Source organism: Phacochoerus africanus, chromosome 16 (assembly GCF_016906955.1).
Source record: "Phacochoerus africanus isolate WHEZ1 chromosome 16, ROS_Pafr_v1, whole genome shotgun sequence".
NCBI lineage: Eukaryota > Metazoa > Chordata > Mammalia > Artiodactyla > Suidae > Phacochoerus > Phacochoerus africanus.
This window is the reverse complement of record NC_062559.1, coordinates 54,497,927-54,525,422: the sequence shown is the minus strand read 5'-3', so window position 1 is coordinate 54,525,422 and position 27,496 is coordinate 54,497,927. Positions and strand designations below refer to the sequence as shown.

Sequence of the window (27,496 nt, the reverse complement as noted above, 5' to 3'; positions counted from 1 at the left end):
AAACATAAATTATGTCCTAATCCTGCTTAGACACACCCCACAGTCTTCTCATTACAATTAGAATAAAATGCAGGCATCTTTCCACGGCCTTCAAGGCTTTTATGATCTGGCCTCTCCTCCCTCGCAAGCTCCCCTCCTGTGAGCACTGCCGTTGCTCACGGGGCTCCATCCACTCCGCTCTTCCTCTGGCCCCTGGAGCACGGCAGGCCCTCCCCATCTGAGGTCTTGCACTTGTCCTTCCTGGGTCTGGAATGCTCTTCCCTCAGAGGCAGCGGGTTCCTTTATCCAGTTCAGGTCTCAGCTCACAGGCTGCCTCTTCGGAGGAGTCACCCACGACCATCCTGGTTAAAGTAGCCCCTCCCTGGCCCTTTCTCCCAGTGGCCCGTGTCTGCTTCATTGTACTTAGAGCACTAATAGGCTTTGCTTACTTACGTGTACATTGTCTAAAGTTCCAACATCTGGACTAAGGGCTAAGTTGTGGAAAGCCAGGATTTTGAAATGGGGACAGGGCCTTAGGGAGCCGCTTTCTTGGGTAGAATGGGATGTGCTAGTAGTTCTGAGGGGCTTTTGCACTTTGGGAAGACGGCTTTGGGACCCCTGCTTTGTCTAAGCCACAGACTGCATTGTACGTTGTTCTGGAAGGGAAGATGTTTCTACCCAGTCGGTATAACTGCTAAATGTTTTGCTTTAAAAACACACACTCGGAGTTCCTGTCGTGGCTCAGTGGTTAACAAATCTGACTAGGAACCATGAGGTTGCGGGTTTGATCCCTGGCCTCGCTCAGCAGGTCAAGGATCCGGTGTTGCCGTGAGCTGCAGTGTAGGTCACAGACACAGCGCTCGATCCCGAGTTGCCGTGAGCTGCGGTGTAGGCTGGGGGCTACAGCTCTGATTCGACTCCTAGCCTGGGAACCTCCATATGCCGCAGCTGCTGCCCTAGAAAAGACAAAAAACACAAACGAAACACACGTGCTCAGCTCTTCACTTAATGCTGTGGTAACACCCTGAGCTCCTGTGGTGTTACTGTCTTAAAGAGAGTCCTTACGCAGCCACGAGATGGTTATGGCTGCCGGCAAGTAAAGATCACAGTGATGAGAAAGACGACGTTTGCTGATGCATTTGAGGAACATGAGCAGCAGCATGTGCTCCATAAACTTGCTCAAACAGGAGAGCTTTTCGACTTTCAGTTACTGATCTGAACTGCGCTGTTTGACTATCACTGCTCAGAAATGGTGAGAGTTTTCAGAATCCAATGATCATGTTCTTGGCATCCAGGAAAAAGAGGGGCTCGATCCTTGTTTATTAGGTAAAATTGAACGTCCAGCCTCCAAATGTGGATTCTTTACCCTACACTGCACAGTTCAAGCTCCCTCTGCTAAAATGTTGATAAGAATGCCAGGAGCAGGCGTTCCCATTATGGCTGAGCGGTGATAAACCCAACTAGTATCCGTGAGGTCGCAGGTTCTATCCCTGGGCTCACTCAGCGTGTTCGTCATCTGGCATTGCCGTGAGCTGCGGTGTAGACTGCAGACTCGGCTCGGATCCCACAGGGCTGTGGCTACGGCCTAAGCCGGCAGCTGCAACTCTTACTTAGCTCCTAGCCTGGGAACTTCCACACGCCATGGGTGCGGCCCTAAAAAGCAAAAACTAAAAAAAACCCAGAATCGCAAATTGCACACAGACCGTGATCTCACTTAGGCTCTGTGCAGATCGCAGCCGTCTCTGACGAAGTATAGCAGTCATGTTGTCAAGCGGAAAGCAGGATTATGGGTTGCTTTTTTTTTCCTCAAGGCTTTTCCGTATGGGGCAGTTGGGCATGTGGCCATGGTTTCTGGGGCAGCCTAAGCAGTGCCCAGCTCTTGGGTGCCCTGAACAGCCACTGCGTGAGGCACAGACCTCCTCACCCGAACTTGGGAGTGACTCTCCCGTAGCAGCAGCTGCTGTATAGCAGTGCAGCCCGGAGCACTCCCCGAGGCGAAGTCAGGCTCATGTCCTGCATGACTGACTTGGCCAAGCCATGTTGCTTACCCGAAGCACGAAGCAAACCACACAGACACGGCCCCAGCAGGTACCCACTCTACTGCTGGTTCTTAAGAAAGAAGACCCATGCTAAACAACTCACATGCTCAGACGATTTCAACTTGTGGGGATGGTTATGAAGGAAAAGCATCAGATGCCACGTGAGCACGGGGCTGGGGAGAGTCTGAGGTAGGCTGAGTGTTTCAGGTAAGGCTGCCCCAAAGCCCAGAGGGGTTGATGAGAATGCATATGCCAGATGGGGGAGCTGCGTGGCAAAGGCTGCGCGGCAGAGAAGAGCATGTGCAGAGCTGAAGGAGAGACCAGTGTGGGGCTGACGCAGCCCCGCTGGGCGAGGCTGGTACAGGGTGGAGTGGTGGGCAGGCAGGGGGTGTTCCCGCAAGATGCAGCTTGGGAGAGCTGTGCCCTGACCAAGCAAGTCAGAGAGGCGCTCAGGAGGACGGGCGCCCCCTCGAACCTCTGTTAACGAAGTCTCCTTGGCCTTCCCTTCGTGGCTCAGGACCCGCTGAACCCGACTAGGGTCTACGAGGATGTGGGTTCCATCCCTGGCCTCGCTCAGTGGGTTGAGGATTCGACATTGCCGTGAGCTTGTGTTGTAGGTTGCAGATGTGACTCGGATCTGGCGTTGCTGTGGCTGTGGTGTAGGCCGGCAGCTGTAGCTCCGAGTCAACCCCTACCCTCGGAACTTGCATATGCTGCGGGTATGGCCCTTAAAAATAAAAGCAAAAAGAAACCGCAAAAAAGAAAACCAAAAACCAGTCTCCCATGGGGGCCTCTGTATAGAATCGGTGTTTGCCATGGCCTCACCGCCTCTTTTTCTAAGACCTGGTACCATGGCCAGAGGCACCTGGGCACCATGAGCGAGCATCACCACCTCAGCTTCTGGGGAAGCTGGTCTTTCCACACGGGGCCCCTGGATGGAGGAAACGCGGCACGTTCGAAGGAAAGTGAGGAAACGAGGCCACTAGATGGAGGTGTGGTATTCGGTTGAGCCGTCCATCCCGAGATACACAGATGTTCCAGAATCGTGACACTCAGGAGCCGGGTGTACGGTTTTAGATTCTGTTTCTACGTCCACTAGCAGGTGGCCGGAAAGAGTTTGGTTGCTCAGTTTCTTACTGAAATTAGAAGAAACGTCTCTCCAATTATTGCCAGTAGGGGTTACTATGAAAAGAGCGCTCGTTCCGCCTGTCGTGTAACCTGTGTGACGGGCCTCCGGTACCCCCGAGACTCCGCGGTTGTCGGCATGTGATCGCGTTGGGACGGTTTCACTTTCGGTCACGAAGCTCCTTACTGAAAGCCCTTGGGTCATGTCCCTGTCTTATTGCCATGGTGTTCTCCAATGAGTGGCTCTTCCCCCAAGTGAGCACGCTGCATTGGCCATCTGTCTGAAGTCACTGCAGGGTGAAAGTAATCTCTCGAAGCCTAGGGACATCCTCTCTCTTTGCTACGCCGGAATTCGGAGGAAGACTGTATTGCACATTGCTCGTTCCTTCATTTCCTTAGATTCTTCCTAAGCCTTTGGTGAACACCCTGTGACGCGAGATGGCTGCAAACAAGCCCAAGGGCCAGAATTCCTTGGCCTTGCACAAGGTCATCATGGTGGGCAGCGGCGGCGTGGGCAAGTCCGCTCTGACTCTGCAGTTCATGTACGACGAGGTGGGTACCTCAGGAGTCCTCTAGCTTTGTTGGGGTGTGGTTTTGGGTGGATTCTTAGAGTCCTCGAAAGCTTCTCCTCATCTCTTTCTGTTTTTGTATTCAGAGCCAACATTCGTATACAACTTGATTTAACACGTCAAGAACTCAAGGTCCTTAAAATCCTTATGCTTCTGAAAAAACAGAACCATACTGGAAACGGTGTCTGTTTTTGCCCAGTCTGTGGCTTTTTCATTTTTCGTGTTTTCATGGGGAGTCCCACCTTGAATTAATACAGCTGGTGCATATAGTACCCGACCGACTTGACGTTCGCATACAGAGGAGTCTTTTAATAACTTCAGTGCAACATCAGTTAGTTATTGTGTGTTCGGCATGGTCACGTCAAGGCTGTGTCCCTAAAGTAAACCTACTAGACATTCATTATACAACTATGGATGTGATAAATTCATTTGAGTAATTAAAAATAAATAAAAAATAAAATAATAAACCTACTAGACGGGGTACAGATCAGTGAGCGTGTGTTTATATCGGATTCATTGCCCAGCGTTAAGATCTTAGCCCAGGCCTGGCAATTGTTCTTTCCCCAAAGGACTCTTACCAAGGCTAAAGGATTCAAGGGTTGGGAATCAGATTTAAGCATTTCTCAATTTTTCTTCCTCCCAGATAGGGGCAAAGAGGTATGGTTCCTCTCTTAATCCTCAAAACAGTGCTTTCTCTGTTACGAGAAAACAGAACCTCGGGGAGGTACCCAGCCTTCCCAAGGAGAGCCGTCTCAGATGAGGAACCAAGTGCTCGGCCGCATCTTCTGAGAAACACTTGTGCAGATTTTTGTCACTCAGTGTCCCTTTTCACTGCTTATCAACATTTCTTTCGCACACGCAGAACCCTCACATCCATCAGTTGTCCTGCTTACAGGCAACGATGGTAAAAAAATTGGGGAGTGGAAAGGTGAAAAGGTACTTTATTTGATTTTTTTTTTTTTGTCTTTTTAGGGCTTCTCTTGCGGCACATGGAGGTTCCCAGGCTAGGGGTCCGATTGGAGCTGCAGCCTACGCCACAGCCACGCGGGATCCCAGCCGCGTCTGTGACCTGCACCACGGCCCACGGCAACGCCAGATCCTTAGCCCACTGAGCGAGGCCAGGCCTTGAACCTGCGTCCTCGGAGATGGTAGGCAGGTTCATTTCCGCTGAGCCGTGACGGGACCTCCGCCCCGGAAGGATGGTGGGTGTCGGAGATGATTTTAAAACGCCCGGGCTTCTCGTCTTTGCCAGTTTGTGGAGGACTACGAGCCGACCAAGGCAGACAGCTATCGGAAGAAGGTGGTGCTGGACGGGGAGGAGGTGCAGATCGACATCCTGGACACGGCGGGCCAGGAGGACTACGCGGCCATCAGAGACAACTACTTCCGCAGCGGCGAGGGCTTCCTCTGCGTCTTCTCCATCACGGAGCTGGAGTCCTTCGCGGCCACCGCCGACTTCAGGTGGGTCGGCGGCGTGACCTTCCGCTGCGGGGCGGCTTCTTCCCCGGGGGTCTGGCCCTCGGGTCTCCGGGCTCATTTCCGCTCAGGCACCCGCGAGACGCCCGCCGCTGCACCCGGCGTCCGCCCTCCCGGGGCCGGCGCACGGCTGCTCGCGTCTCCGTGCCCTCGGCGTCTCCGTGCCCGGCGTCTCCCTGCGCGGTGCTCACGGTCTCGCTCTGGAGCACAGAGCCGCGGCTGCCGTCGGCCTTGCGCTCGGCTCGCAGGAGGGGCTCTGACCCATGGGGACGCTTTCGGGGCGGGTCCCTGGGGCCCAGCGCCTGGGTCACGCGGGGCGGGCACAGCGCCGCCCTCCTCCCCGGGTAGTTGTGCTCCGCACAAGGCAGCTTCTAAAGGGGTGACGCCGCCGTAGACTGGCGGCCGGGCTTCGTTACGCTGTGGCTGTTCTTTCTCATGCACGGTTGGCTTATTAGTCCAGATCTGTCCTTTTGGGGGGAGAGGGGTTCGCTCTGAACATCAGAGAAATACAGCGTCCTTTAGTCCTTTGTGGCCTCGCCAAGACTGTACCTCCTCGCACGTGTATGTGTTCTGACGTCCTCTGCTTTCGAGATGCACACAGCCTCCTGCAATAAGCCAGGACCCCGAGCAAGCGGGTGACCGAGCAGGAGACGTGGGCAGGGACCGCCAGCGGGATCCCGAGGACAGGAGAGAATGGGGAGAGGCCTGTGCGCACGTGCGCGCCTCCAGAAAGACAGAGCGAGCGAGCCCTGAAGGCTAAGGAGGCTTCCACAGCCGGGCAAGGTCATTCCTGTGCTCAAACAAGAAATTGAACGTGGGCTTAACCAACGCCTTTTTTTTTTTTTTTTGGCTTTTTAGGTCTGCACCAATGGCATATGGAGGTTCCCCGGCTAGACCTTGAATAGGAGCTACACCTGCTGGCCTACACCACAGCCACAGCAATGCCAGATCCAAGCCACATCTGCAACCTACACCACAGCTCAATGGCAACTCCAGATCCTTAACCTCTTGAGCGAGGCCAGGGATCAAACCTGTATCCTCTAGATACCAGTCAGATTCGTTTCTGCTGAGCCACCACAGGAACTCCCAAAGCATTCCTTTTTATGTATAAATGAAAGTCTCGAGACCATAAAAGATTCTGAGAGAACCTTCTTTGTAAAAAAACAAAACAAAAAAAAGTCAGTGAGAAACTTTATTTTGATAGGCAAGAAATAGATTTATTAAGATGGGACCCTTGTGAGAGATGCAAGGAGGCTCTGCTGAGAAACTTGAACAATTATTTGTAGGAGTTCCCATCATGGCTCGGCGGAAGTGAATCTGACCAGCATCCATGAGGGCGCAGGTTAGATCCCTGGCCTCACTCAGTGCGTTAAGGGTCCAGCATTGCTGTGAGCTGTGGTATAGGTGGCTCGGATCCCATATTGCTGCGGTTGTCCTGTAGGCCGGCAGCTGCAGCTCCAATTCCATCCCCAGCCTGGGAACTTCCATATGCTGAGGGTGCGGCCCTAAAAAGACAACAAACAAACAAACAAAATCAGAGTGCTTATTATGTAGCAGGTTCTGGCCTAAGTAATGGAATAAATTTTGTCACCAAAGCCAAAGTGGAATCTCAAAGGAAGGAAATATTTTTATGCCAAGAGAAGGAATCTCAGGCTGTTGCTGTTATGGAAAATCAGTGAATCATTCGTCACCCTTCTGTTGTACCTCCAATATGTTGGCTTTTCCTTAAAGAAAACATGATCTGAGTAACCGCCCAGCCCTGGGAAAGCCACTTTGGAGATTGTCGGAATGGTTCCAGGGGCAGTCCCCGTGTCTCACCTGCAGCGAGTAGCGTGTCAGCTCCTCTGTCCTTGGCCTTCCTGGCCTCCCATCACCAGGGCGGAACCCCGTGTTTTCCTGTCGGGGTGTGTGCTACACACTCGCCACAACTCCAGTAGCTCACTCACCACACGCTATACTGAGATTCATTTATGTGGGTTTTTCCTGAGGAGCTAAAAACTCTTGGGAGTAAAGCCCGTTTCTTACCCACTGCAGTGTCCCCAGCACCCACCTTTGGCCCAGGCGCTAGCATGTAATTTGTCGTGCTTAGTAAATGTTTGATAGAAATGTTAGAAACCCTCTTATCGTTGTTGGCTCTCACTTTCCTTAGGATAAAAATGAAGAGGTTGCACCAGTTTGTAAAGGTGCTTTGCCCTTCTTCCCATTCTAAAATTCTGTAATAGCCTCCAAAACACGTCGCCATGAGCTGTGGTGTAGGTCGCAGACACGGCTCAGATCCCATGTTGCTGTGGCTGTGGTGTAACCAGCAGCTACAGCTCCAAGCCAGCCCCTAGCCTGGGAACCTCCATATGCCGCGGGTAAGGCCCTAAACAGACAAAAAAAATCAAAATAACGGGAGCGTCACATTAAGCAAAAATGCCCGAACTATTACAGCTGTCCCATCAAAGGTCATTGGCCACAGATCACCGTGACAGATGGGACAATGGTGGGAAGGTTTGGTGTGCTGTGCCAATCACCAAAATGTGACGCAGACACAAGGTGGACAGATGCTTTTGGAAAATGACACCAGTAGACGTGCTTGACGCAGGGCGACTGCAGATCTTTAGCCTGTGAAAAACATGGTATCTGTGCAGCACAGTAGCATCGGGGTAGCTGGGGCTTCCTTGTACCCGTGTTGGCTCATCAGGTGTGATTCACAGCTCACAGCCGTCTAAGTCATGTCGTGGAGTCGCGGGTCATCGTCGTGGTTTACTGGTTCGTAGACAGTGATGAGTGGCTCCAGGGCTCAGAGTAGGGACTGGCCGCCGAGTGTGTGGGAACAGGCTGTACACTCCTCACCGCTGCCTGTGAGTCTAAAAACTCTGATACGAGCAGTTCGTTTCTAAAAAGGCGTTTCGGAGGCAGTTGCATCCGGTACTTTGGTTTCTTAGCTCCACGGCCGGGTCCATACTCTTCCTGGGGGTGAGTTTTCCCTCTTCGGTGCAGTGAGTGTGCTGCTCGAGTGGCCAGTGGTGGAAGGAGGAAGACGTGCTTCCTTCCTCCCAGGTGCTACGTGAGCCGACTGTTCTTGGACAGGAACAACTCAGTGCTCCTGGTACAGGTCAGCGGTTGCTGTGCCATTTGAACATGTAGAGATGGCGTTCATATTTCTTGCCAATTTTTTTTCTTTTTTTTTTACTTCCAGGGAGCAGATTTTAAGAGTAAAAGAAGATGAGAATGTTCCATTTCTGCTGGTTGGAAACAAATCAGATTTAGAAGATAAAAGGCAGGTTTCTGTAGAAGAGGCCAAAACCAGAGCGGATCAGTGGAACGTTAACTACGTGGAAACATCCGCTAAAACGCGAGCCAATGTCGACAAGGTAGGCGGCCCTCCTCGCCACTGCGTTGTGTCAAAAACAGTTGGTTTGCACTAACGCTGCCCCCTCTTGTTTGGAGGTTCTGTGAGACTTTCCAGTAGAGAGGTAACCCACGTTGGTTTTCATCAGCCCCGAGTGCTCCAGGACAGCGTGGTAGGATTTCTTACCTACCCTTGTCCGTAGTTTCCCAAGAGGCATTAAAACCAGAGACACTGCAGCGAGACTGGCTTCACTACGAGGCCTGACCTGAAGCCCTGCCTTTTTTTCCCCCGTATTCTGGTTGGCTGGAGAATCTGGAAGGCATTTGTTAAGTCCCCTGAGCCGAAGCCTTCCCGGCCCCACTGACATCCTCCCAAGATGCAGGAGCCCCAGGGGAGAGGAGTTTGTCATCTCTGTCACCCCCACAGCACTCCCACCCCAGCCCCTGTTCCCCCACCCCCGGGAAAGGGAACTCCTCGGCCCTCTGCCCTTTCATCGTCCCGCTTTGTTCAGATGGGCCCTTCCTGCAGACCCGGAGAGGGACACCCTTACCTCACTCCCGGGAGCCTCCCCAGGGCCTTGGACCTGCTGTCAGCAGCACTCAGGCGGCCTGCCCTGGGCGAGGGCAGCACAGGTTCTGAGGGCCCTCCGGCAGTCGGGGGGAGCCCTTTGCAGCCCCAGGTCTCTAGGCTCTCCTGAGTGAGTGCCTTTCACAAACTCATGTGCAGAAGAATTGCCTGTAAAGCCTGATAAACACGATTCCTGGGGCTTCCCTGGAGAGGTGGATCCGTTTGGTCGAGGTGAGACTCGAGAATTGGCTTGTAGCGTGAGCTCCTGGGTTTGCAGGGCGGGGACTGTGGACCGTCCTGAGAGGGACACCATGCAGGAGGCTGCAGGTGTTAGTGAGCCCGTCTGCCCTGCCCGCAGATGTGTAATAACCTGGTCCAAAAGTCATGTTTGAAAAAATCAGCAATTCATTCTGTTCATTTAATGGAAGTCGTAAGACAGTGTCATTACTGTCTTAAGCGGATTGATTTTTTAGTCACATGGTCAGATTCCTATAGGCTCAAGATCTCTGTACAAAATGAGCACTGCGGCGTTTCTGCTCCCTGTACCCGTTTCCTCTAAAGTTAGGGCACATGTCTTTAAAGCGATAGTGAAACGTACTTGAAGGTTCAGCGTGTTTGGGGGTTTGAAAGGCAACACTGAACATCATCACCGCATGTACGTGCTTTGTTTCCTCCTCGTCCGTGTCTTGAGTGGGTCGTAGAACAGAGGCAAAAACAGTAACAGTCCAAGTCCCGAGGCTCGGAGCCGTCCTGTGGTGTCACCTGCTGTCTTCAGAGGCCCTGGGCAGGGACGGTCGTGTGCATTATCAGAGCTGCCCCAGGACAGTAGGAAAAAGACCAGCAACCCCGTGGAGAAATGGTCAGAAAAAAATGGTCACAGAAATGTAGGAGTTCCCATTGTGGCTCACCGGGTTAAGAACCTGACTAGTATCCATGACGACGTGGGTTTGATCCTTGGCCTCACTCAGTGGGTTAAAGGATCCAGCGTTGCTGTGAGCTGCAGGGTAGGTCACAGACCTGACTCAGATCTGGCGTTGTTGTAGCCTTGGTGTAGGCCAGCAGCTGCAGCTCCCGTTTGACCCCTAACCTGGGGAGTGTCCATATGCCACAGGTGCGGCCCTAAAAAGAAAAAAGAAAAAAAAAAAAGAAATGCAAACCCCTTTCAAACTTGAAAAGAGGTTTAGTCTCACTTAAAAAAAGGGAAGTGCAATTTGAAAATACAATGATCCTTTTTTCCCAGTGTGACAGATAAAAAAGCTGTATTACGGTGTTGATGATAATACTGTTGACAGGAGTATGAGAAAAAAAGGAAACTTCATATGTTCATGGAAGGGCAATTTGGCAATTATCTATCAAAGTCATGGCTGCAACAATTCAAATTCGAAGAATGTAACAGAGATAAAATAATACATCGACACGTCAGTGAATGTCTAGTGGTAAAGACTGGAAACATCCAGGTGTCCAGCAACTGCTTTAAATTCTGGTGTGTGCATACAGTGGAACACGATGCAGTCATCAACAAGAAGTGAAGAGGAGTTCCCATCGTGGCTCAACCATTGCAAATCTGACGAGCATCCATGAGGACGCAGGTTCGATCCCTGGCTTTGCTCAATCCGGCTGTTGCCATGAGCTGTGGTGTAGGTTGCAAACCGTGGCTTGGATCCTGTGTGGCTGTGGCCAGCAGCTACAGCTCTGATTCAACCCCAGCCTGGGAACCTCCATATGCTGAGAGTACACCCCCAAAAAAGCAAAAAAAAAAGAAAGAAAGAAAGAAATGAAGAGAGAGCTAAATGTCTTTGTGGGGAATGCTCGTCAACATTGTACATGACAAAGCACAGTTCAGAACAGTGTACTTGGCACATTTGAAAAACCAGTCCATTTCTAAAATTCTTTCTTCAACATAAAAGTGCCTCTCTTTTTATTTAGTTAGTGAGTTACTCTTTTGAGGGCCGCACCCTCGGCACACGGAGGTTCCCAGGCTAGGGGTTGAATCGGAGCTGCAGCTGCCGGCCTACACCACAGCCACAGCCACGCCCGATCCTTAACCCACTGAACAAGGCCAGGGATTGAACCACAACCTCATGGATGCCAGTCAGATTTGTTTCCGCCACAGTGGGAACTCCACAAGCGGCTCTCTTGATGTAATAAATCCTACTCTCCTTGTTGACCCCTACCTGCTTAATTTCTCTCCATTGTTTTGGCAAATGGGGAAAAAAAGCAAAGTACAAACAGTGTATTTGTACTTGGTCTGTCATTGGTTGCCACCTGTGTTTGAAACACACACTCACACGCAGACCCCTAAGCACACATGTGTGTATATATCAGGACTGTAGGTAAGAATCTGACCAGAGACCTAAGTCCCAGGTAGATGCATTTTCACTGCTGCATCCTGAAGAGTGGCTGCCAGGTCAGGAACCCCCGTGGCTCGGGAAGAGTAACTTGCAGCAGCTCTTTCACTTCCGGAAATTAGGTCGCGCTTCGGTTAGCTTTGTTCTTCCCGAGGAGGTGGTGTATCCCGTGGTTCCAGGCACGTGTGAGCGCTCGCTGCTTGGTCTTTAAGCCTGGGGGGCGTAGGTCTTCCCCCAACGCTGCCTTTGCAGATGAGAAACTGAGCTGCGGAGAAAGGACATTCCTGGCTCCAAGTCACAGGGCGGGTGTGACCTCCTCACCGTTTCCCGGAAACCAAGGGTTGGAATACCTGTGGCGCCTCATCTGCTACCCAGTTGCTTTCTTCCGCCCCTTGATCAGATGGGGCAGGGGCGTCTTTCTTACTCATAAGCCCCCTTCTATCTGTTGCGAATATTGTCTCCTCATCCACACCATGCCTTCCAAGCCTAAATTTAAAAAAACACCTACCTGTACTTGTTACTTTCTTTCTGTGTTGGCGCTCACAGTAGATCCTTAATTCCTTTGTATCTGTGTGGTAACCTAGGGGCCGCTATGTACTGAAAATAAGGAAACTGGTGAAGGCAAAGGTTTAAAATTAAAGCTAACAGCCCATGATGCTTAAAGAGAGAGTTTGGTCATTTCTGATAACGTTTACATGTGTTTTTCCAGCTCTATTCTGGGCTAAGCATTTTGAGCCTGTGTGTGTTTAACTAGTTTTGACTTTGATTTATGTGAGAAGAGGGGTTTCCTGTGATCTCTAGTCTGGAATTTAGAAGACTCAAATTTTTACACATGGAGCTGCCCTACAACGGGGGAAAAAAGAAAGAAAAGGGAACGAGAAGAAAAGAGGGAGGGAATGAAGGCGAGAAGAGTTTGAAAGCGTGTTAGCAGAGGTCGGAAGGAGCCCCGTGCTTCGGGAGTCATCGCCTGAGTTCATCAGAACCGGTTCTTTGTTTTGCTCATTTCCTCCCACTGGGCACTTGAAACAGGACCTCCTTTAGCTGTAATTGGCCACGTTGGCTGATGGAGACTTAAAATGTTTCCCGCCGGGTTTGCTAGTTAGGGTGCCCTTTGGCGGGTTCTAATAGGGATTCCTTTGAAGTTTACTGCAGAGACGTATCTAAAATCAGAACACAGATCTTCTCATATCCGATTCGTTGTGATGCATCCACATCAGAAAGCAGTGCCGGGAGGACTCTGCTAATCACAGGTAGTCAGTTTGGAGGGTCCCGCCCAGCCGGGCAGATAGGGTATATCCCCAAGTCCCCCGGCTCTGGGAAGTGGAGCAGCAGCAAACAGGGAAGAACTCAGGGGCTTATGTCAGCCAGGATCGAGTCTGAGCCACACCTGCCACCTGGGCTGTTGCTAAGGCAACGCCGGATCCTTTAACCCACTGTGCCACGACAAGGATCCAAGCTCCACGAAGACAAACCAGATCATTAAACCACTGCGCCAAAGCAGCAACTCCTCCGTTTTCCCTTCTCTGACTGTTTGTGTCCTTTTGTGTTGGTCCTGTGTCCATTTGACTTCAGCCCGTTAGTCTGTTCGTCCCGGCTTTCTGACTTCCATTCTGTTCTCACTCCAGCTCAGGAATCAGCCATCCAGCTGAAAGCAACCATAGTCTCAGTGGGAGCAACTGTATTTAGCAGCCACAACCTGGGGGCCAGTCTGCTTGTTGTTGTTGGGTTTCGTGGCTTCCTGGCCTTTCAGTGAATAGTGCTAAAAAACATGTGGATTTTTTTCTTTTTTTTTTGGTTGCTTTTTTTGCTTTTTAGGGCCACACTTGGCAGCATGTAGAAGTTCCCAGGGTAGGAGTCCAATTGGAGCTGTAGCTGCCGGCCTACACCACAGCCACAGCACCGCAGGGCCTGAGCAGAGTCTGCAGTCTGTACCACAGCTCACAGCAACGCTGGATCCCTGACCCACTGAGCAAGGCCAGGGATCAAACCCGCATCCTCATGGATATTAGTCAAATTCGTTTCCACTGCGCCACGATGGGAACTTCAACATATCAGTTATTAAAAGTGAAAACATGAGGTTGTACTGCTCTTGCCAATCCAGTTTTAGCGCTCAGGATATTTACCTCCTGGATTTGTTTTTATCTCTTTTCTCTTACACTGAAAGTTTTGGGTTCTAAACTAGTGTGACATAATTACTTGTCATGTTCCAATGCATATTTATATACATACATATTCTAAAAGAGCAGTATACCACTATTACCACTAATGACTGAACTGCAGAGTAAAGAGTTGTTTTTTGTTGAAGTTGAGGTTTTGTTTTTATTTTTATTCTGAGCATCTGTTGTTCTGAGAGGAATATTTCAGTATGTCTTTTGAAATAATTCTTTCCTCTGGATGATTATGTCACCATCTCGACATATAGTCTTCATTTTAGTTTGATTTTCAGTTTTAGCAGTTGCTTTTGTGTTTTCAACTTCATTTTCGAATATGTAAAACATTAAATTTTCCAAACTAGAAATTATATAACGAAGTATATTCAGAGATGCCCCATTATTTTTATTCTGTTCCTTTTCTCCTGAAAAGAAAATTGCTAGTGTTTGGTTTATCATTTCATTGATCCTTTCTGAAAACGCAGGCAAATACATGTAAGTTCGGTTCTGAACCCAAACATATACTGTTTGGCGCCTGGCTTTTCAATTAAAGTTTCCATTAGAGGGAGTTCCTGTTGTGGCTCAGTGGGTTACGAACCCAACTAATATCCATGAGGATGCAGGCTCGGTTCCTGGCCTCGCTCAGTAGGTTAGGGTCCAGCATGGCCATGAGCTATGGTGTAGATCACAGACGTGGCTTGGATCCCACATGGCTGTGCGGTAGGCCGGCAGCTGCAGCTCCAGTTTGACCCTGGCCTGGGAACTTCCTTATGCCAGAGGGGCAGCCCTAAAAAGCAAAAAAAAAAAAAAAGTTTCCGTGAGAGAGCTCTGGACGCATTTGAAAAGGCGCAGCAGTCTCGCCTGACATGCACTTGTAGGGTGTGTGTCTTATGTTGGAATATAGCTGGTTTACAGTTTGTAGTCCAGGTGCACAGCAAGGTGGTTCTGTTTTACATACACACATCCATTGTGTTTCAGATTCTTCCCCACGTAGGGTTATTGCAGAATATTGAGTAGACAGGTTCTTGTTGATTATCTAGTGTTATGTAGTTTTTAATTTTTTGTCTTTTTTAGGGCCGCACCTGTGGCGCATGGAAGTTCCCAGGCTAGGGGTCTAATCGGAGCTGTTGCCACTGACCTGCACCACAGCCACAGAAATGCCACATCCAAGCCGCCTCTGCGACCTTCACCACAGCTCATGGCAATACCGGATCCTTAACCCACTGAGCAAGGCCAGGGATTGAACCTGCAACCTCATGGGTCCCAGCTGGATTCGCTAACCACTGAGCCACGACGGGAACTCCTATTTTGAATTTTTTAAGGAACCTCCCTACTGTTCTTCATGGTGGTTGTACCAGTTTATACCCCCACCAACAGTGTAGGAAGGTTCTTTTCTCCACACCCTCTCCGGCGTTTACTCTAACTCTTCGGAGATGGCCATTCGTATAGCAAGCGTGAGGTGGTACCTCACTGTAGTTTTGATTTGCATCTCTTTAATCCTTAGCGGTGCTGAGCATCTTTTAATATAACTTTTGGCCATCTGTCTGGAGATATGTCCATTTAGATCTGCCCGTTTTTTTATTGGGCTGTTTATTTTTCTGATACTGAGCTGCCCGAGCTGTTTCTCTGTCTAATCCCTTATTGGTCCACTTTGCAAATATATGTTCCCATCCTGTGGGTTAGCTTTGGTTTTATTTATGGTTTCCTTTGCTGTTACCAAAGCTTTTAAGTTAAATTGGGTCCCATTTGTTTACTTTTGTTCTCATTTTCCTTAGGAGGAGGTGGATCCAAAAAGATGTGACTGCAGCGTATGTCAGAATATTTCCCTCTAAGAGTTTTATAGAATCTGGTCTGAGCTTTAGGTCTTTCCTCCATTTTGAGTTTCCTTTTGTAGATGGTGGTAGAGAATGTTCCGATCTTATTCTACATGTAGCTCTCCAGTTTTCCCAGTACCACTTCTTGAAGAGACTGTCTTTTCTCCATTGTGCGCTCTTGCCTTCTTAGTCTTAGATTAATTGATCCTAAGTGTGCACCTTTATTTCTGGGCGTTCTGTCCTGTTCCATTGATCTACAGCGCTGTTTTCGTGCCAGTACCAAACTGTTTTGATGATTCTAGCTTTGTAGTATAGTCTGAAGTCAGGGGTCCTGACTCCTCCAGGTCCGTTTTTCTTTCTCAGGATGGCTTTGGCTGTGGTATTTAGAACATTATCTCTTTTATATTTCTTGTTTGTTTTTAATCTTATCAAGTTTTTTTATTCTAGAATAACTGAATTTTTTTTAAAAATCCAGAATGCAAAAGTGTCACCCATAAAAAGTTTTTCACACACTTCTAACTATTCGTGTACAGTGAGTCCATATCCTTCCAGGCCCTTCTTGGTGTGTGCCCCCAAACATTAGTTATTGATATTTAACTTTTGAATTGTTATACCAGTAATTTTTTAATTATGCTAATATCCCCCATATTTGCCAAGTTCTAGACATCAAACAAGAATTGATAAGTCTTCAAGTATAGTCCCATAAGCCCTAGTGCCTGGCATCAAAACATAAAGGAAGCAGTCTGTTCTTTAAAATGGAGCTGAAGGAAAACAGGTTATTCAGTGTAATTGTGTTAAATACGAATTAATTAGTTGATAAAGTTATATTTGCTAATTAGAAATTTACTCAGATGTGGAGTTCCCGTCGTGGCGCAGTGGTTAACGAATCCGACTAGGAACCATGAGGTTGTGGGTTTGATCCCTGCCCTTGCTCAATGGGTTAATGATCCGGCATTGCCGTGAGCTGTGGTGTAGGTTGCAGACGCGGCTCAGATCCCGAGTTGCTGTGGCTGTGGTGTAGGCCGGTGGCTACAGCTCCGATTGGACTCCTAGCCTGGGAATCTCCATATGCCTGGGAGCGGCCCAAGAAATAGCAAAAAGACAAAAAAAAAAAAAAAAAGAAATTTACTCAGATGTAATCCATCAAGTTTTAGTTTTGGAGCTATCATCACTTGTGTGGTTTTTTTTTTTTCCTTTTCATTTTTATCTTGGAAATTCAGATGGAGAGATTAGATTATATTAGATAAACACATTTTGCCAAAAATTCGGAAAATCCTCTTCCCATTTCGTCAGTATACTTGGAGAAGCAGGCTTCAGTTGTGTGCTCCCCTCTCCCTGCACTCCCCCAACAAGCGCTCTTAAACAGTCATATGATATCCCCAGGTTTACTGTTGTCATTCGGAGAAGCACCAGGCACCTCTTACTTACTTAATTTAACCTCTTCTCTTCTTTCTAGGTGTTTTTTGATTTAATGAGGGAAATTCGAGCCCGAAAGATGGAAGACAGCAAAGAAAAGAATGGAAAAAAGAAGAGGAAAAGTTTAGCCAAGAGAATCAGAGAAAGATGCTGCATTTTATAATCAAAGCCCAAACTCCTTTCTTATCTTGACCATATACTAATAAATATAATTTATAAGCTTTGCCATTGAAGGCTCAATTGACTGAAATTACTTTAACATTTTGGAAATTGTTATGTATCTCTAAAAGCATGAATTGGAACTGCACTGAAAGTCAAATTCATTTAAAAAAGAAATTAATGTGGCTTCACCAAGAAGCAAAATTCAACTTATTTCATAATCGCCTACATGTATCACGGTCTGAATGTAGCGTGGGAGCTTGTGTTTTGCCGGCAATCTTTCTTGAACTTACTCAGATGAGATCGGGGTGGGCAGTGGGAGGAAAGGCCGCGTCCTCTGGTTTGTTATAAAGCTTAGATTTTATATCCTTTTAAACTGTCTTGGTCTTCTACTGCCTTGAAAAATGACAGTTGTGAATATGATTGTTAAACTGTACCACTTTTTAACCATTGTTATGCGAAATACAGAGACGCCGTTTCTGGCATGATTGTTGCATACCGTTAAATCGCGAGTCATTCATCTGTGAGCTTCCATTACCTGGTGATTAACTTAGAAAAGTGGTGGCAACTTGTACATGGAAATGTTTTCTATGCCTTAATTTAGAAACCGAACATACCCGCTCGTCGTTCTGGGTGTGTCCTCCCTGAGCCTGGCCCCGCTGCCCAGGTGTCCAGGAGAGGGACTAGAGGTCCACCCAGAGTGGAGAACAACTTTTGTATAGAAGACTCTCGAGAAACAACTGCTAGGAGTCTGTCCAAATTGAAACTGTGTGCCATACTCTGGTTCTCGAAAGGAAGGTTCCAGAGCGCCTTGCTCGCTTTTAATTAACCCTAATGGAGTTGAAAAGGAAGGGCCAGCATTTGCTTGTAAGATTCCGTACTAGTTTCAGTGAACCAACCCTCTTTCTCCAAGATGCTGGACCCTGCAGATCCCTTTCGGCAAGTGGCCAGTGTGTGGGACGTTTCTGACGCCCGGGAGCCGGGCGCAGAGAAGCCAAAACCTTCGGGAACCGTGGTGCTGCCGCCCGTGAACGGCTCCGCTTGTGCTCCTGGGGCTGCAGTTTGGCTGCACGCGAGGTGCCGGGCGTCCCTGTGGTCTGTGGTTGTAATGAGGACCACAGCTGCGCCCCCCAAGCTGTCCTCAGACCACCAAAGCCAAGCACAGCGCAGACGGCGCGTGTGCCCCAGACGGTAGGCCCAGGCCGTGCGCTGCGCCGCTCGAGAACCTAATCCAGGGGGAAACACGCCCCTGTCAGATTCCTCTCTGTCGAGTGAGCTGTCCTGGTTTCATCCCAAAGTGTTTCTTTTGGCTCCGTCCTAATTTCAACAAGTCAAAGACGTGCTTGGCCTTCCAGGTAGCAGATGTGCATATGTGAAGCTCAACTAGGCTCTTTAGGACCCGAACTCCTTAGATGCTGCGTCCAGCTTGTCATGCGGAGTGTCTGCCCTTCAGGGGTCGAGGTGTGCATCTTTCCCTTCCTGTTTCCATAGGCTGTGCTGTGTGCAGAAGTAAACGTCCATGGAAGCCCGGCCCGCGGGCACAGCGCTCTCCGTGTGAACGCATCGCCGTGTCCCTGAGCCGGGCCCAACCACTACCATTGTGACTCTGCTTTGAGGCCTTTCCTCTCCTGGGTACCGAGGTGCTATGAAGCCAAACGACAAAGAAGCATCATGTGTCTTAGGCTGATGCCACTACCCGATTGATTTCTTTGCAATTTGAGCCATTTAAAGACCAATAAACTTTCCTTTTTTTTTTTTTTTTTTAGCGTTTGTGGTGTTCCTTGATGTTTACAACGTTACGCGTAAAATTCAGATTTATTGACCTGGGCATCCTTACCCGAGATTTTAAGACAACGAAATCTTTGGAGCTATCAGTTTAGGGGCTTCTGTGCGAGAAGAAATCTGCCAGATTTCCTGTCAGGGACCTCTGTGGCTCTGGTTTAACCAAGGCTCAGAAATGGACGCGCCCGTGTGCACAGTTGCACAGCAGATACTCTTTTGCTGTCGCGAGAGTCACAAATGCAAATGCTGCTTCTCGAATAGCCCACTCTAGAGTGAGTAGGTGGCAGCTTTATATCCCTGTTCTAAGTCAGAATGATCCGCAGAGACACGTTCATTTCCAAGCTGGAGCAGGAAGACCCCCCCCACACCCCCCCAACCACATTTCATCCAGCTTCAGGCCAGTGCCTCACATTTGCTGTCTGGTGAGAAACGGTGGCCCATTAACTCTCACAGCCTCCGGGTTAGAAACAATCCGGCCCAAAGCTGAGCACAACCTTTCAACATCCAATTCACTTCCATTTTTTACTCCTAAACGGTGCCAGTGTGAGCACACTTACGTTAGACTTGGCATACTTTTAACTTCACTCTGGGACCCATTTTTACACCCATCAAGGCCATGATGTTGAATAGGTACTTAGAGGAAGTTCTGGTCTCAAACTCAATCAGAATGTCATTTTCAAAATTCCGTGGCAAGGATGTAATACTTAAGATTCGGCAACCTTACATAACTGCCTTAAAACTGTCGTGCATTTATCAAAACTTCCTATAAAGTTTTCAAAGTAATCCTCTTATCTAATCTAGGTAGAAGTCTCCTTTAGCAAATCACTTTGCGAATCAAGTGTGGGAGGCAGTGGAGGCTGTGCCCACAGCACTCAGCTTCTGTGCCACAGCAGTGGCAACTCCAGGTCCTTAGCCCATTGAGCCACCAGGGAACTCCTGATTTGTTTTAGCTGAAGTATAGTTGATGTACGGTGCATTATCAGCAGGTTTTTATGGACCACCTACTCTGGCCACTGCTGGGACAACAGATGGAAGGACAAACATGAATTAGGGACAAGTACAGAAATTCACACTGAAAAAGTACCTAAGTGTTTCATGCCTAAGAAAAGGAAGTTTTAAAAAGATGAGAAATTAGGTCTGGGTCTCCTTACACTGGGCTAAATCCCCTATTTCTTGTAATTGCAAAGTCATCATAATAGCAAACACATCTGTGCACGCCATGAGCAAAGCTTCTGTATTTTTTGTAATTTAGTATTAACCTGATGAGGTAGGTGCTACCCTTAAGTCCCTATTTTGCAGATGGAGAAACTGAGGCATGGAGCAGTTGAATGACTTGCCCGGGGCCCCAAAGCTGGTAAAACGATTTAGCTGAGCTTGGAAGCCAAGTCGTCTGGCTCCCTAGCCCATGCTCTGAATCACGGCACAGAGAAGAGGCAGAGCAGAGACTAGGGTTAATTATTGAAGGCCTGCACCAAGGTGGGAAACGGCCAAGATTTCCCCAAGGCCAAGATTTCCCCAAGGCTGCAGCCACCTGGTCAGCGACGGTCTGTGGAGAGCTTGCAGAGGTTGCCTGAACGCAGAGGCCTCCCGTGCTTGCGGCCCCGCTGCGAAGAGAAAGACGACGCTCCGGAGGGAAAACTTCAGAGCTCGGTGGCAGAGTCCGTCTTCCAGGGCGTTTTCCATAACATCTGTCAAGAGGCCGCCTTCTCTGGCAGCCCCAAAGCTCTCACCCCCTGTTCCTCCAACTGCAAAAGAATTTCCCAGGCCCTCGCGCCAGCTGCCCAGCGGGTGGGGAGGGACGTCGGGCTCGTGTTGCCTCCGTCCTCGAAGGACAGCCTTTCTGGGGAGAGGGAGCGGGCAGGAGAGCATGTCACAGCCGCTGAGGAGAGGCCGTGAGAGCCCTGGTGACGTGCACAGTTCAGCTGATGGAGGAACAAGGTCGCCTTTAGCCAAAGCCCCCAGGAAAGCCAACAGCTGAAGCGTTTAGGTGCTTGCTCGCTCCGAGCCGTGAGAAAACGCTGCCAAGGGCAGAGCGGTCGCAAGGGCCCCCAAGCGGGAGTCAAGGTCTGTCGACGCGGAAGGGACGGAGCGGGTCGCCCGGAGCAGCGCCGGCGCCGCTGCTTGGTGCGGACGGATCTTTGCAGAGACGCCAGACTGGGTGGGAAGATATTTCGACGTTTTCCCGGGCACCTGGAAGTTGGCCTAGAAGCCACCTGAGCATTCGCGTCGTCCCCATGTGTCCTTCCCCGACGACGCCTGCCAAAGAGCGACGAACGGCGGGTGGGCGGGCTCGCGCCCGGGCACAGGAGGCGCTCGGAAGGGGGACCCTCCCCAGCAACACGTCCGGACCCCCCTTCCAGGCCTCGCTTGGACACGGCTCGCGTCTGCGGGCGGTGGACAAGTGGGATGCCAGCGGGTGCGTCTGACACGCGGAAGAGAGGCGGCTGTTGGCCAGGGCCTGGGAAAACACACACCTTGGAGGGCGTCATGGCAGCACAGCGACACCAGCCAAAGCCCGGGCCTCACGCTCTCCGGATCCCCTTTCTCCATCTCGCTCGCGAAAGAACCGCTTGCGCTTGCGCCCGGAATCAGGCTCCAGGCGGTGAGACCGCTGAGACCCGCCCGAGAGCCCCGGCAGGAGAACACACACCCTTCGTTTGCATGTCCATACGGCGCAGCAGCTTAGAGGACCAGAGTGGAGGTGCTTGTCAGCATAGAGGGCTCTAAAACACTCGCTTTTGCTTAGGGCCACACCCACGGCACATGGAGGTTCCCAGGCTAGAGGCTGAACCAGAGCTACAGCTGCCGGCCTACACCACAGCCACAGCCATGCAGGATCCGAGCCGCCTCTGTGACCTACCCCACAGCTCCCGGCAACGCCGGAACCTTAACCCACTGAGCAAGGCCAGGGATCGAACCTGCATCCTCGTGGATACTAGTCAGATTCGTTTCCACTGCACCCAAACAGGAACGCCTCTAAAATATTGCCGAGTCAAAACTGTATCTTGCACTGTGATACAAACATAGCATTTTTGTAAAACCATTATACAAACCACACTGTGTACATTCTATAAGTTTATCTTGAGAAAGCTGTTTTTAAAAAATCTAGATGGATATACCTAAAATATATAATCATGGTTACCCAAGAGAGAATGGTGAGAGAAAGGGTTTGAGCGTTAAACGTGATCCTATGTTCTGATGAAGGATGCATTCGGGTACTGCTTGAAATAATCGAAACTTTCTTAAATATATGATTACATAGAGCCTCCAAAGGCTTTATATCTGGAATGTAGAGAGAACTTCCAAAATAACAAAAAATTAGAAAATGGACAAAAGACATAAACCAGATACTTCACTACATGGCCAATAAGCGCACAAAAAGAGGTTCCTCGCCATGAAATGCAAATTACAGACACTGTCAAGAGGGTTAGAAGACAAGTCACAGACAGGGAGAAAATATTTGCAAGAGACATCTGTTACAGGATTTTATCCAAAACATGCAGAGAACGCCTCAAATTCAGTATTAAGAAAGCAACCCAATAAAAAAGAGGCCCAAGACCCTAACAGACACATCACCAGAGAAGATATGCAGAAGGCACACAGGCACATGAACAGATGCTCCATGTCATATGTTACTAAGGAAACGCAGATTGAAAGAGGAAGGAGAGGAGCTCCTGCTGTGGTGCAGCAGGATCGGTGGCATCTCTGTAGCACCGGAACACAGGTTCAATACCCGGCCCAGTACAGTGGATTAAGGATCCAGTGTTGCCACAGCTGCAGTGTAGGTTGCAACTGCAGCTCAGCTCTGATCCCTGGCCTGGGGAACTTCATGTGCTGTGAGCCAGCCAAAAAAAAGAAAAAAAAAAGAAGATACTGCTATGCACCTATTAAAATGACACCACCAACTGCTCGTAAGGATGTGGAGCAAAAAAAAAAAAAATCTCATTTCTTGCTTGTGGGAATGCAAAAATGGTACAGACACTTTGGAAGACAGTTTGGTGGTTGCTTACAAATCTAAACATTCTCTTACCAAGTATCTAACAATCACACCCCTTTGCATTCATCCAAAGAAATTGGAAGCTGAGCTCCACACAAAAAAAAAACTGCACGTGGATATCTACAGCAGCTTTAATCATACTTAACAAAACTTAGAAGCAACTATGATGTCCTTCACTAGGTGGACAGATAAGAAAACGGGTATATGCAGACAGTGGAATATTACGCAGCACTGTAAAAGTGAAGTATCAACATGAAAGGTCATGGAGGAACCTTAAAACGTACACCACTTCGTGAAAGAAGCCAATCTGAAAAGTCTGCCTACCCTATGATTCCAACTATTTGACACTCTGGAAAAGCTAAAACTATGGAGACAATAAAAAGTCCCGGGATTAGTGAGGAGGAAGAGATAAACAGGTGGGTCCCAGAGGATGTGGAGGGCTGTGAAAATGTTCCGTGTGACATGCCAGAGGGCAGACTCATATCATGGCAGATGTGTGCGAGCCCATGGAATGTACACAAGGGGGAAGCCAGAGGTAAACTATGGGCTCTGGTTGGTGAGGGTCTGTGTAGCTTCGCCGACTGTATGCATACTTTGGTGCAGACAAACACCAAAGCCGGGGGTACGTGTCTCTCAATTTTGGGGTAAACGTAAACTACTCTAAAAGATAAAGTCTATTTTTTTTATGGCCGCACCCATGGGCTATAGAAGTTCCCAGGCTAGGGACTGAATCCAACCCACAGCTATGACCTGTGCAGCAGCTGTGGCAACACTGGATCCTTTAACCTGCTGTGCCCGGCCAGGCATCACACAGGCACCTCCACAGTGACCGGAGCCACGGCAGTCGGATTCTTAATCCACTGCACCACCGTGGGAAATGTGAGTCTATTTTTAAAATGAGTGGAACCAGCTATAATGGAAAAAAATAAAAGTGATTATATGTTAAAAAAGAAAAAGAAAGAAAACACGAGATGCAATATAAAAAATCAACTAAAATGTGTGGGAAAAGCCCTCTTTGCAGATGCCATGAGGTTGCATGTAGAAAATCCTAGGGAATCCATCTACAACTAGTAGGACTACTACATAAGCTCGGCAAGATGGCAGAGCGCACCACACCAGTGTTCCAAATCAGCTGCACTTCTAGACGCCAGCAATGACCAGTCTCCGAATGCCTTTAAGAAAAACAATTCCGTCTGCACTAACATCAAAAGAGTCAACAGTTTACGAATAAATTCAAAAGAAGACGTACGAAACGAGAGGCTTGAAAAGTAAATTGTTGAAAGAAATGAAAGGTGACCTAAACCAATGGAAAGCTACCCCGTGTTGATGGATTAGAAGATTTCATTGTTCCTAATACAGTAACACCCCCCAAATAGTCTACGTGTTCAAGGCCGTCCTTATCACAGTCCCTGAAGATTTTTTTTTTTTTTTTTTGCAGAAATTGACTGATTGTAAAATTGATGTGTAAATTCAAGACTAGCCAGAACAACCTTGGAAGAAAAAAATAAAGTCCTGATTTCACAACTAGAGTAATCGAGATTGTGGTACTGGCATCAGAACAGACAAATAGAGCAAATGGAATAGAATTTAGCGTCCAAAAGCAAATCCTCACATTTGTAGTCAGTCTATTTTGGACAAGGGTGCCAAGACAATTCAATGGGAAAGAAGAGTTTTTCAACAAAATAATGCTGGGGACACCTGGACATCCCCGTACGAAAGAGCAACACCTCATGTGATCTTTATGCCGTGCACAAAAATTAACTCAAAATGGATCTCTCACCTAAAATGGTAGAGCTAAACTACAAAACTCTCAGGAGAAAAATATATAGCAGTAAGTCTTTGTAATCTAGATTAGGCAAAGCTTTCTAAGCCGTAACATACCCAAGATTTAAAACTTCAGTGCTTTGAAGAATATAATCGAGAGAGCATACACAACCCAGAGAAGGGAAGGAAATATCTGCAAATTATACATCTGACAAGGAACTTGCATCTCAGACTACGTAAAACAAACTACTTACAACTCAACAGCAAACAGACAGGAGTTCCCTCTGTGGCTCAGCAGAAACAAATCTGACTAGTAACTATGAGGACATAGGTTCAATCCCTGGCCTCACTCAGTGGATTAAGGATCCGGTATTGCTGCGGCGGTGGTGTAGGCCAGCGGCCACAGTTCTGATTTGACCCCTCGCCTGGGAACCTCTATATGCCGAGGGTGCGGCCCTAAAAAAGACAAAAACAAAAAACCCAAAAAGCAATAAACAGACAAATAACCCAATTTAAAATGGACAAGAGACACAGATAAACACCTTCCCTAAGACAAAAATGCAAATAGCCAATAAGCACATGAAAAAATGCTCAGAGGCAGGAACAAGACAGCAGAGGAGAAGGATGCGGCACTCACTTCAACCAATACATCGGAAATATGTGTACATAAGGGACAGTTCTCATGGAACACCTACTGCATGCTGGCAGGATATCTCAGACACCCAAAGGTGCAAGAAAGATCTCCATGTAAGCAGGCCAAATGAAAGCAATAAATAAATAAACAAATAAATAAAAAGGGAATCGGGACAGGACCCGCATCCCTGGGAGGAGCTGTGAAAGAGGAAAGTTCCCGCACCCTGGGAAGCCCCTGAACCCACAGGGAGATCAGCCAGGGCAGCAGGGGCGCTTCGGAGCCTTGGAGGAGCGTGCAGCAGCTGCAGTGCAGCAGGCAGGACAGATAGGGACCTGCACAGATAGTCTTGGCCACGGCGCTGTGGTCCCCGCCTGAGACGAGCACCTGCTGGGACCCGAGGGGCCCGGGTGCTGGAACACGGGCTTCAGAGGACAGACCCGGGGGCAGAACTGGGGTTGGCTGCATGGACACAGCCTGAAGGGGCTGGAGTGTGATACGAGGTGCACACAGAAGCAGCCCAGGCCTGCCATAGAGGCAGAGGGCCGTTGTTCATAAAGGGAGGGGTGGGGCCCCCCCAGCAGACTCACTCTTGGGGAGCTTGTGGTGGGTGTGTGACACCTTTGAAATCCCCCTGTTAAGGCTCAAGCAAAGGGAAGGATGAGGCCCCCGCCCTGGCAATCGCTTTCTCCTTGTGTTTGGAGCTGGCACAGTGCTACCTCTACTGGGAGCACACGAATGCCAGCGAGGTGCCCACACATGGAAACAGGGCTGAAATCAGAGCTGAGCCCCAGGGGCCACGTGGCTTAGGAAGCAGGGCTGAAATCTGAGCCCTCTCCCTGCTAAAGTGCCATCCACGGATTTACGCTACCGCTGTCAGCTTTCTGAGCTCAGTGCCTGCGGGACATCTGAGTGGACCAAGGGTGCTCCCGGGGCCGGGGCAGGGCCTGCGTTGGCAGCGTGGGCTTTACAGGTACGCGTGCAGAGGCAGCGCCGAGGTCTGCGCTGATTTCGTAGCTCCCGTGGCGGGTCCCGGGGCATGTGGCTCCCGTGGTCCTGGTCACTGACCTCGGTGGGCCTGCGCCTCCAGCTCTGTGCCGAGGGACACCTGGGGACGGACTGCCTGCGCCGCCACAGTTGACGCAGGGCCGACGAAAATGCCAACAGCAGTGTATGATCTGAGCCTGCGCAACGGGTGACAGGCAACACCCACCCCAGCAGGCACTCCCTGAGGGACAGCTCCTGGGAGAGAGAGACACCCACCGCCTCCTCTCCGAGGGGAGCTCCGAATCCTGCCTACCTCCTATCGCAACTCAGAAATGGGGGCGTCTGCTCCAGACCGTACCCCCACAGGGCTGTGACATCCCTATTGTCACAAGGAGGAGAACAAAGAGGAGGCCCCGCTCAAGAGCCAGTGCAGGCTGAGGTCATCACGACACCAGCCACCCCCCCATCAAAGGAACAACGGGCAGCACCCACCGAGGAAGGACGTGGCATCCATGCTCCAAACAGCCCCTGCCCCAACAGCATCAGGCTCCCAGAGGCTACCCAGGGGCACTGCCCACAACATCACCCTTCAAGACCACGGCAGTGAACCGCTTCTCCTCACCTCAGAGTCAGAGAGCACAAGGGAAGAAGTAGAGGAACCACCCCCACGAAAAGATAAAGAGAAGTCCCTGGAAAGAACGAACAATGAAAAAGACCACTTGTTCAGCAGGAGATAATGCAGACACTGAAGGAAGTAAGAAAGGTTATTGACACAAAAACAGATTATTGTAAAAAAAAACAAACAAACTGGAAAATACCAAGAAGAGTCAAGGAAAATTAGAAAACTCACTTGCCAAAAACATATGAACTAAAGGCACTGAAAAGCAGAATAATGAAGAAAATGTAAGATCTGGAAGACAGAATGGTGGAAATCAACGCGTCAGAAAAACAGAAAGACAGTCAAATGAAAAAAAAAAAATCGAAGAAATGTAAGAGACCGTTTGGGATAGAAATGATTGCCGTACACCTGTACATGTCATAAATTCATTAAGTAATTGTAAAAAAATAGATGAGACCTATAGGATAATATAAAGTGTGCCAATCTACACATAAGTGGGGTCCCAGAAAAAAAGAAAGAGAAAAGGGGATTGAAAATGTATTTGAAGAAATTGTGGCTGAAAAATTCCCACAACTAAAGAAGGAGACAAATATCCAGGTACAGGAAGCACAGAGGGTCCAGACGAGACGGACTGAAACAGACCTACACCCAGACATTATAACTAAAGGGCAAAAGTTAAAGAGAGGGGAGTCCCTGCTGAGATTCAGGGGAAACGAATCTGACTAGCATCCATGTAG

The 27,496-nt window shown here is 49.1% G+C and overlaps 1 protein-coding gene across 1 annotated transcript in view; it reads left to right on the top strand.

Moving 5' to 3' along the window:
• RALA (RAS like proto-oncogene A) overlaps positions 1–18,741 on the top strand; it is a 66,412-nt gene extending 47,671 nt beyond the window's left edge. The window contains exons 2-5 of the mRNA XM_047763075.1: positions 3,543–3,695; positions 4,965–5,173; positions 8,373–8,547; positions 16,861–18,741. Of these exons, the coding sequence (XP_047619031.1) occupies positions 3,582–3,695; positions 4,965–5,173; positions 8,373–8,547; positions 16,861–16,983 (621 nt within the window). The 5' untranslated portion in view covers positions 3,543–3,581 and the 3' untranslated portion in view covers positions 16,984–18,741. The remainder of the gene's footprint in view (positions 1–3,542; positions 3,696–4,964; positions 5,174–8,372; positions 8,548–16,860) is intronic.
• Positions 18,742–27,496: the final 8,755 nt, after the last annotated feature.